Below are 11,405 nucleotides of genomic sequence, written 5' to 3' on the forward strand. Positions count from 1 at the left end.
ATGCGTTTAACCCGAAGAGGGCAATTTCTGTCCATATTTACATCTTACCCTATATTTAAAAAAATTGCCTTTACATCAACATTTTGAGCAGGATAAATCCATACACTACACTACTGTGCAAGAACTCATCATAATGTGCTTGGGGATCAACTATATGTGCGTTGTTTTCTGAGGCCCTGCCCTAATCTCAGTCTGGTCCCTGGTGTGTGCGTGTGTGTGTGTGTATGTGTGTGTGTGTCTTACAGCTGGGTTCAGGAGGCCCGTGGTTCTGTTCGGACCCATCGCTGACGCCGCCAACGACAAGCTGGGAAACGACCTGCCCAATGAATTCGTCGTCGCCAGTAAGTATTGAATGTAATACTCTGGTACTACACTAGAATGCTGGTTTACTCTGCAAGGCTAGGATTGAGTCATTATTAAGACATTAGTCAGTAAACTCTTTACCTGGTAGAAATTAATCATATGTTCACCTCGCATGCCCTCGGCCCATTTCCTGCGGCTGCCGTCGGTTCTCTTTTTGCTAAGGGCTTATCGCTGCAGGAAACCCACAGCCTGAAAGAATGAAACCTTCCCCGAAGAATAAGGTCAATTCTAAAAATGGGCCTCATTTCTTTCTCTCTTTATAGAGACTGAACCCAAGGACGCAGGCAGTGAGAAGTCTTCAGGCGTGGTCAGACTCAACACAATTCGACAGCTCATTGAACAGGTACACCGTCAATTTCCATCCAATTATGGTAAACTGAGATTGATAAAGTGAGATTAATATTGATTGATATTGACTATATGGATTGATTTTATGTTGTTATTGTGCCCAGCCCATATGTGCTTATAACACGTCGTGACAAACATACACATGATAACATACAAACATACATTCAGAATTAAACAGATCCATCAGAGATAATGACATAATCCCACACACACCCACACACACACACACACACACACACACACCCTACAAAACCCTAAAGAGTCAGGGACAGTCCCACAACACACCAAGCCCACTGAATACAAGTGAGCCCTATTTTCTTGGTGCTTCAGGACCTGCATGCCCTGCTGGACGTCACGCCCAAGGCGGTGGACACCCTGAACTACACCCAGTGGTACCCCATCGTGGTGTTCCTCAACCCGGACAGCAAGCAGGGCGTCAAGGCCATGCGCAACCGGCTGGTGCCCGGCTCCAACCGCAGCGCGCGCAAGCTGTACGAGCAGGCCGTCAAGCTGAGGAAGACCTGCTCCCACCTCTTCACCTGTGAGTAGGGCCGGACGGGCCTGTCTGCTGGCTGGCTGGCTGTGTGTGTGTCTGTCTGGCTGTGTGGCTGTCTGTCTGTCTTGCTGGCTCTGTGTCTGTCTGGCTCTGTCTGTTTGGCTGTCTGTCGGTCTGTCTGTCTGGCTGTTTGGCTCCGTCTGGCTGGCTGGCTAGCTGTGTGTCTAGCTGTGTGTCTGTCTGCCTGCCTGTCTGTCTGTCTGCTCTCCGTCTCTTTATCTGTCTGTCTGTCTGTCGGACTCTCTGTCTTGACGTCCATCTGTCTGTCGATCTGTCTATTTGTTTCCTCCGGACTACCACTGTTGTACTCAAAGAACATAGCGTTAACACTCTTAGACCTCAGCTATATTTGTCCATTTTCGACCGACCCTTGAGATCTTGTCCTGTGCTGTTTGTCTCCCAGCAACCATCGACCTGAACTCTGCTAACGACGCGTGGTACGGCAGTGTGAAGGACTCCATCCGGGAGCAGCAGCAGAGGGCTGTCTGGGTGTGTGAGGGCAAGGTGAGGCCAGCTGAGAGGTGGAATCGAGTGCAAAGAAAGATAAACACTTTCGGGTTTTGATAAGGCCACAATCAAAAGCGTTGCGACCCGGCTGGAAATAATGCATGACGAAAACATTTTCCGTAGTTTCATTCAGAAGTGTCACTCTTTTCAGATGACGGTTGTAGTAACAACACTAGCCACTAGAGGATGCTAATGGTAAAACGCATATAGTGCAGCTTTAAAATCGGGTGTATATTCTCAACAGCTGGACGGTTCGGAGGAGGACCTGGACGTCCAGGACGACCGCATGTCCTACCTGTCGGTGATGAGCGTGGACTACCTGAGCATGGACAGCCGCATGACCAGCGACTACGAGGACACCGCCGACGAGGGCGGAGCCTACACGGACAATGAGCTGGACGAGACGCTGGAGCTGGAGCCCCAGCCCGTCTCCGCCATTGGACGCTCCTCGGAGCCCGTGCTGCCCGACGAGGTGAGGGGGTCGGGGAGGGGGGTCAGACACTCACAATTACACCCTCACTTAAAGCTGGGATAGGCCGTTTTTTTATAGGCTTTTTTTTTTTTTTTTTTTTTAATTATGTTGACATCCCGGCATCAATCAATAAATGAAAAAGAGATTAATCTGGTATTTGTGGCTGTCGCAGGCCTTTCAACCTCTTCCAATCATTTCAATCAGCCTAAATGCCCGCGCATGACCAGAAGCATCCACAAGGCTAGGCAGGCCTACTGCTAAATCTAGCGAGCTAGTCACATGTTTTTGGGGGATAGGCTTTGGAGTGTCAGTTGGACACTTTGAAAATCAAGCTTACTCTGGCTGTTCCTCCATATGGCCTACCCTAGCTTTATGTACGAAGCATCGCAGTGTTAAGCTCAGCTTCCATATGTTGGATCTCTGTGTCCTGACCTGTGGACGTCATGTAGACCGTGTGTGTCCATCACTCCTAACACTTTGTCACTGTGCATCTTTGTGTGTGTGTGTGTATGTTGTGTTCTCTGTGGGACTCCTGTGTTTGTGTGTGTGTTGTGCTCCCTGTTTGTGTGTGTGTTGTGCTCCCTGTTGTGTGTGTGTTGTGCTCCCTGTTGTGTGTGTGTGTTGTGCTCCCTGTGTGTGTGTGTGTTGTGCTCCCTGTTATGTGTGCGTGTGTGCTTCCTGTTGTGTGTGTGTGTGTGTGCGTGTGTGCTCCCTGTTGTGTGTGCGTGTGTGTGTGTGTGTGTGTGTGTGTGGTGCTCCCCCTCCAATAGAAGTCTCACCCTGAGCCCAGGGCTCGGATGAGGAGGTCGGGCAGCCGGGAGGCTCTGACCCAAGACCCCAGCCCTCCCCCCTCCTTTGTCCCTGAGCCCCCCAAGGTGAGGTCTAGACCAGGCCAGATCACCCTGACCACATGGGGTCTGCTCCGTTCAACTGCCTAATATCGGCCCTATTTGATGTGTATATGTTTCCATAAATGATGTATATGTTTCAATATATTAGCAATGTATTTTTTACTCGTATTGCGACTACTTTTCGAATTCTTCCTTTGACTTTAATATTTTTTTGTTTTTGTTTTTGGTACACATTATTTTATTATTGCATAAATACAATGTAGTATATTTTTTATAGCATCCCGCTCTACTTCCAAGCCATTGTAGGCCTTTACCGATGTATGGTTATCATATAACATATGTATATAACATATACATAAGTTATAATAACAATAACCTTTATGTCATATTATATACTGTACATATGATTTTGTTATTATAACATATGTATATAACATGTATAACTTATACACATAAGTTATAATAACAATAACCTTTATATCATATCACATACATAAATTATAATAACTATAACAGTTATATGAAAATATACGTAATTGTTATTAGAACCTATGAATATAACATGTATTGTTATAAACATAAATTATAATAGAAATAACAATGAAGTATGTCATTGTTATAATAACCTGTGTATCTAACATTTAAAATATGACCAAGCTAACAGAAGGTATAATGTATGTATATAGCCTGTATATATAACCTTTATAATATGACGTATCTATGGTATAATGTATGTATATAGCCTGTGTATATAACCTTTATAATATGACGTATCTATGGTATAATGTATGTATATAGCCTGTGTATATAACCTTTAGAATATGACGTATCTATGGTATAATGTATGTATATAGCCTGTGTATATAACCTTTATAATATGACGTATCTATGGTATAATGTATGTATATAGCCTGTGTATATAACCTTTATAATATGACGTATCTATGGTATAATGTATGTATATAGCCTGTGTATATAACCTTTATAATATGACGTATCTATGGTATAATGTATGTATACAGCCTGTGTATATAACCTTTATAATATGACGTATCTATGGTATAATGTATGTATATAGCCTGTGTATATAACCTTTATAATATGACGTATCTATGGTATAATGTATGTATACAGCCTGTGTATATAACCTTTAGAATATGACGTATCTATGGTATAATGTATGTATATAGCCTGTGTATATAACCTTTATAATATGACGTATCTATGGTATAATGTATGTATATAGCCTGTGTATATAACCTTTATAATATGACGTATCTATGGTATAATGTATGTATATAGCCTGTGTATATAACCTTTATAATATGACGTATCTATGGTATAATGTATGTATACAGCCTGTGTATATAACCTTTATAATATGACGTATCTATGGTATAATGTATGTATATAGCCTGTGTATATAACCTTTATAATATGACGTATCTATGGTATAATGTATGTATATAGCCTGTGTATATAACCTTTATAATATGACGTATCTATGGTATAATGTATGTATATAGCCTGTGTATATAACCTTTATAATATGACGTATCTATGGTATAATGTATGTATATAGCCTGTGTATATAACCTTTATAATATGACGTATCTATGGTATAATGTATGTATATAGCCTGTGTATATAACCTTTATAATATGACGTATCTATGGTATAATGTATGTATATAGCCTGTGTATATAGCCTTTATAATATGACGTATCTATGGTATAGTGTATGTATATAGCCTGTGTATATAACCTTTATAATATGACGTATCTATGGTATAATGTATGTATATAGCCTGTGTATATAACCTTTATAATATGACGTATCTATGGTATAATGTATGTATATAGCCTGTGTATATAACCTTTAGAATATGACGTATCTATGGTATAATGTATGTATATAGCCTGTGTATATAACCTTTATAATATGACGTATCTATGGTATAATGTATGTATATAGCCTGTGTATATAACCTTTATAATATGACGTATCTATGGTATAATGTATGTATATAGCCTGTGTATATAACCTTTATAATATGACGTATCTATGGTATAATGTATGTATACAGCCTGTGTATATAACCTTTATAATATGACGTATCTATGGTATAATGTATGTATATAGCCTGTGTATATAACCTTTATAATATGACGTATCTATGGTATAATGTATGTATACAGCCTGTGTATATAACCTTTAGAATATGACGTATCTATGGTATAATGTATGTATATAGCCTGTGTATATAACCTTTATAATATGACGTATCTATGGTATAATGTATGTATATAGCCTGTGTATATAACCTTTATAATATGACGTATCTATGGTATAATGTATGTATATAGCCTGTGTATATAACCTTTATAATATGACGTATCTATGGTATAATGTATGTATACAGCCTGTGTATATAACCTTTATAATATGACGTATCTATGGTATAATGTATGTATATAGCCTGTGTATATAACCTTTATAATATGACGTATCTATGGTATAATGTATGTATATAGCCTGTGTATATAACCTTTATAATATGACGTATCTATGGTATAATGTATGTATATAGCCTGTGTATATAACCTTTATAATATGACGTATCTATGGTATAATGTATGTATATAGCCTGTGTATATAGCCTTTATAATATGACGTATCTATGGTATAATGTATGTATATAGCCTGTGTATATAACCTTTATAATATGACGTATCTATGGTATAATGTATGTATATAGCCTGTGTATATAGCCTTTATAATATGACGTATCTATGGTATAATGTATGTATATAGCCTGTGTATATAACCTTTATAATATGACGTATCTATGGTATAATGTATGTATATAGCCTGTGTATATAACCTTTATAATATGACGTATCTATGGTATAATGTATGTATATAGCCTGTGTATATAACCTTTATAATATGACGTATCTATGGTATAATGTATGTATATAGCCTGTGTATATAACCTTTATAATATGACGTATCTATGGTATAATGTATGTATATAGCCTGTGTATATAACCTTTATAATATGACGTATCTATGGTATAATGTATGTATATAGCCTGTGTATCCAGTACTATATCCTTAATGCCCCCCCCCCCCCTCCCCCAGCAGGTGCGCATCCAGAGCCGCGCCGAGTCGTCGCGCGGCTACGACTCCCACTCCAGCAGCACCCTGAGCAGCGAGGCCCCGGGGGCCAGCCGGCCCCTGCCGCCCCCCGTGGCCCTCAAGCCCACCTACGGGGCGCGCCCGGCCGAGGAGCCGGGGCGCGAGGAGGAGGACCCCGCCAGCCGCTCCTTCATGGGGAAGGTCAGCGCCTCCTGGTGCACCGGCTTTATGCGCTGCTGTTTACCTGCCTCTATATTTTATTGATTTATTTGTTCTATACTTTTTTTTCCTTCCTCTTTCCTGTCTGCTCTGTTTTAACTCAAGCAGATATCTTTGGAAATGCCTTTAGTTTTGTTTTTTTATCATTGTTTAGTACTCATCTCTTGTGTTTCTAGTTTTAAATTTATTCGTATTTTTCTACTTTATACATTTTTTTTTCGACCTGATCGTAAGGTATGACTTGCGCTAAGCGTACCTTTTTGTTTCCGTGATTTACCAGGCGTTTGATACTCCTTCTGTCTCTTCTTCCGTTTTCTTCTCTCTCTTCCTTCCGTTTTCTTCGGGTGCTTCTAATCGCCAAACATAGAAACACGGTGGACAGGTAAACGATCGGTTCGCATGTATTCAGTCCATCGTGTCCCTGTTCATTAAAACCCTCGTCTTGACTTCACCATCGTCATGGTGTTTGTACCAGCTGCATCCCATCATCTAATCAACCCGCCCTGTTGACTTCCATTTTGTCCAACAATGCTGTCTCATGTAATTGTTTAAACCACGGCCAGTCAAAATGTTAGCATTAATTTCAAATCACAACTAGTCTCATTATTGTTCTTAACTTATAGTAACATTTGCTCAACTCTCATCAGCTGGCCATTGTTAGCTAAAATAACCCTGTTAGCTAACGTCTGAAATCTGCGAAATCCATGAAAATATTTGAATATGAGTGTGACACGCTCACATGCTGTGTGAGCTTTCTTTCAGCTCACAAAGCATGTTTGTGTGTACTTCAATGTAGTTCTCCTTATAGTCTACACGTAGTTTACAGTATTTCGGCTGACCAGACTCCAACAAGACTTTGTTTTGACAGCTTTTCCGTTGCAAGGTCCCTAATAATACCTTCCCTATTCACTAGAGTAACTTTTTATTCATCGGGTCAGACCAGGGACACAACCTATAGTATGAGCTAAGAATGTTGACAGTTTTAGTGACAGAATCGCCTATTAAATATGAATCCACACCCATCGAAATATTTTAGTGTCTATGGTACGATCCACTCCCAGGTGCAACGTTGCCGGAAAATAACGCAAGACACCCTGTGTTATCTTCTGAACAGCACGCACCTGCTAGTGTGTTATGTGTACATCCCTTCAACCGGTGAGCGTTGACTAACCTCAGAGTGTGTGTGTGTGTGAAGGTGAAGGCGTTCGAGAAGATGGACCACCTGGCCAGAGCCCAAAGGCTGCTGGAGCTGCAGGAGGCTGAGAATGCTCGGGTAAGTCAGGGGGAATATATACTGGGTCTGGGGGTTAAGATATACAGCCGCCGCTCAAGCACTGCTGGTAGACGAGTACAAGCACCTATTCTGGCAGTCGGGCATAAATGAGTAGTAGTAGTAGTAAAGCTACACAACTACTTCAATCAAATACAAATACAACATGTATCCTTTTGTGTGTTGTTATATTCTCGTTGTATTCTTAAGAAATCTGAAAGCTGGTTGTCTCATCGTTTCCCCGATAGCAAATCATCCCTGTTTGGGCAAGAGCGAATGATCCCCGTTTCTCGGGTGGCATTCAGTGTGAGGGAGCAGGCTATCTAAACCGAGCGGACCAAGTAAACAATGCAATTGTCCCTGGTTAGCAACGCAGAGCCAGAAGGTTCTGCTGGCGGGCAGACCACCTTGTCCTCTGACTGGTCCGCTCAGGGGCAGGACAGGCTAATGTCAAGCAGAGTATGTGTGTGTGTGTGTGTGTGTGTGTGTGTGTGTGTGTGTCCTGACTCCTCCCTCTGTGTGGTTCAGCTGGAGATCGCCCAGAAGCACCCTGACATCTACGCTGTGCCCATGAAGCCCCCGAAGCCCAACGCCAACCGACCTCAGCCCATCGGGTAAGGTCAGACAAACGCACACGCACACACACACCTGCACACACACACACCACTACATACACACACACACACAACCGAACACAGACAGAAAGACACACATTCTTAAAGACACACTAACACACACATACACTAACCAACACACACACAATCTAACAAACACACTCTTACACAAACAAACACACATACACACACCCACAGAAAACTCACACACACACACCACCCCTCATGCACACTAGCACACACAAGTACAGACAAACTAACACAGACAAACACACCAGTATGCATGCATGCTAACATAGACACACACACACACACACACACAGGCACACACTTATCCACCTACACACGCACATTGATTCCTGCTTAACAATGATCAATCAGCGGTTGCGTGCTTGCTAGTCATGCTTCGTTGGATAACATGGAAGTCAATGTCAAAATTAAAGTGTGTGTGTGTGTGCGCACAGCTCCAGCTCCAACCCGGAGCCCCAGTCGAGGGGGGGGCAGTACGACGAGGACGAGGAGGAGTACCGCCGGCAGCTGGCGGAGCAGACCAAGCGAGGGCACTACAACCCCCAGAAGTACAAGGACACGGAGCTGTAGGTCACATGACGGCCTGCTGCAGCCAATGACACTGTCCAGTCCCCCCCCCCGCCTCTCCCCCTCGCTCTCACGGACGCTTGCTTGTTTTTCTTGATACCGAAGCAAAGCAGACTCCGTCCGTTGCCTCGGTAACCGCACCACAACGGCCGTGTGTGTGCGTGTCCTCGGTTTTAAAGGTTCAAGTCCCGACGTCGACTTTTTACAAAGCAAAGTTTTACGATGTCATTTTTAGTGTCGAGTGTCGAGTGTGAGGTTGTGCACATGTGCGTGACAAGCTACACACACACAAATAGCATTACGAAATGATATATTTTTAACACGTTTATTTTGGTAGTTCATCTTCTGCTGTATTATTTCTAATTGTACCTTTATTCCCCCCCTTTCATAAACTTTATATTGCAGTGTATATATTCTTTATACAGGTCTGTTCATAGGTTTTTGTTACGTTAGGATACAAAATGTGTTTATATCGTGTACCTGCCAGGTGAAGTCCCAGTTGGGATTCACTTGGTTCTCTGTAATTGCTCCCAGGGCGTCTCTGCTACACCAGTGGACACTTGTAACCATAGTTTGAACCAATGGGAAACCCCCTAGAAGCTAATTTGACCAGCACAGACACAGATCCACACCTACAGTGAACCAAGACTGCTGAATAAGGCGGAGACCCTAAACGAAAAACCCAAGAACAATTCCCTCTTTTCGCCCTTTGTTGTTTTAATTATATTCAATGTTTTAGATATTTTGTTTGCGTTAAACCGTCTTTTAGATAGAAGTTGCGTGTATGTCTCTCGTCAGATTAGAAAGAAAAAACAATTTTGGAATTTTTTTTTTTATAAAGAAAAGTGCCTTTCAGTGCTGACGTCAGCTCACCGAAAGTACTTTGACAGGATGCCAGGCCGACCCCATCATGTATGCGCAAGATCTGGAACGTTTAAAGCATCCTGGAGATGAACGCAAAGACAAACAGAAATGTTATGTATGTCATGTTATGTATTCCTGTTGTGTTAAACAGATATTGGCCCGATGCAATGATTTATACAGCCAGTTATATCTAAAGAGGATGCAGAGGTAGACTGGTTTCTGTGGTTATTTGAGCACCTACTGGCTGATCTACTGTTCCTTGTGTTTAGTCCCATGTACCCTTTTCTTTATTATTTGCTTACAACTGGAGACAATCACCTTTTTATGCATATATATATATATATATATATATGTATATGTGTGTGTATAACAGAGTACCATCAACACTTTTTGTACATGGGTATTTTGGGGGGAGATGTGACGACAATCATTGCATTGGGCTCACATGAGTTTATTTTGTTAATTATTTTATGAACATGTACTCTGTCCCCCGACAGCTAAAGAAAATTGATTCTTGATATTGATCTCAAAATTATGAAATTCAATAAATAAACTTTAGACTATTTTTTGCATTACATGAGCTGTGAGATACAGTGTGTTGTGTGGTTTATTTTGGGGTTCCAGCCCTTCTGCGGGGTGGAAATCAAGATAGCGTTCCTGCAAATCCCAGTCAGATGTTAATATTAAGAGAAATTTGAAATAAATCAAGAGTGGCCAGATGGAGCTATAATAAGCAATTTGAGCCATGAGGCCCTGACTGGTTCAATTTAATTAAATTGTATTAGTACAGCCCTTAATCACAGGTACAGTCTCAAAGGGCTTAACAGGCAATATATTTATGACATCCCCCTAACCCTAGCCCAAGATAAAACTCCCTTCAATTAGCAAGGAAGACATCTTGAGAAGGAACGCAGAGTGGGGATACCTCCTTCCAGGGATGGTCAGGAGTGCAATGGCTGTCATAATCGACTGGTACTAGAAGAAGCTGCATGTCTGTGCGTTGTCATATTTAAACGGTCATATGTGGGTTTGAAACCCCCTGATCGCCGCTTAGGGCTACATCTTTATCATTCCTGTCAAAGATAACTGCTGATATGAGAGGTTGCAAGTTAAACGTCCACAGTGGCGACCTTGGGAGTTTATTTTTCACGTAATACAAAGGAGGACAACCAGGCCTGGATTAATACATGTGTCGTTTACATCAATTCAGGCTATCCCTTTCTATCACCTTGTCTGTTAGCCGTCAGGATGAATGATATTGAAATGTGTTTAGCTCCAAACCCAGTACAGTGACTTTAGACCAACAACAAGACTCCCTCATTCATCATAACAACTTCCAGTATTCCCCAAGTATTATGTAGGGTTTCTTTTGCATGCGTTTTCCGTATTTATATATATATATATATATATATAACCTCTCCAGTTATTTGTCTTTATGTTCTGGTCCAAGATGTGTAGGTCCATATTTGTAAGTACATTCAATTCATATAACCATTTAAGGTAAATGTAATCATTCTATTTTTCCAACTAAATATGCATAATAAAAATACACAACTTATCTTTGGTTATACATAAACCATATCACATAAACACTCCGCCTACC

The 11,405-nt window shown here is 41.3% G+C and overlaps 1 protein-coding gene across 5 annotated transcripts in view; it reads left to right on the forward strand.

The window, feature by feature from the left end:
* Nucleotides 1–10,331, forward strand: part of tjp2a (tight junction protein 2a (zona occludens 2)) — a 35,877-nt gene extending 25,546 nt beyond the window's left edge. For 2 of the 5 annotated variants that reach the window (XM_079735018.1, XM_079735015.1), the window contains exons 15-24: nt 246–341; nt 627–706; nt 1,042–1,252; nt 1,671–1,771; nt 2,019–2,246; nt 3,017–3,121; nt 6,245–6,439; nt 7,653–7,730; nt 8,256–8,341; nt 8,806–10,331. In XM_079735018.1, the coding sequence (XP_079591144.1) occupies nt 246–341; nt 627–706; nt 1,042–1,252; nt 1,671–1,771; nt 2,019–2,246; nt 3,017–3,121; nt 6,245–6,439; nt 7,653–7,730; nt 8,256–8,341; nt 8,806–8,941 (1,316 nt within the window). In that variant the 3' untranslated portion in view covers nt 8,942–10,331. Of the gene's footprint in view, nt 1–245; nt 342–626; nt 707–1,041; nt 1,253–1,670; nt 1,772–2,018; nt 2,247–3,016; nt 3,122–6,241; nt 6,440–7,652; nt 7,731–8,255; nt 8,347–8,805 lie in introns of all 5 variants that reach the window. The other 3 variants (XM_079735016.1, XM_079735014.1, XM_079735017.1) reach the window with 3 other exon arrangements.
* The last annotated feature ends 1,074 nt before the right edge of the window (nt 10,332–11,405 follow it).

The sequence above is a fragment of the Pollachius pollachius genome, assembly GCF_949987615.1.
Source record: "Pollachius pollachius genome assembly, chromosome: 4".
Classification (NCBI taxonomy): Eukaryota; Metazoa; Chordata; class Actinopteri; order Gadiformes; family Gadidae; genus Pollachius; species Pollachius pollachius.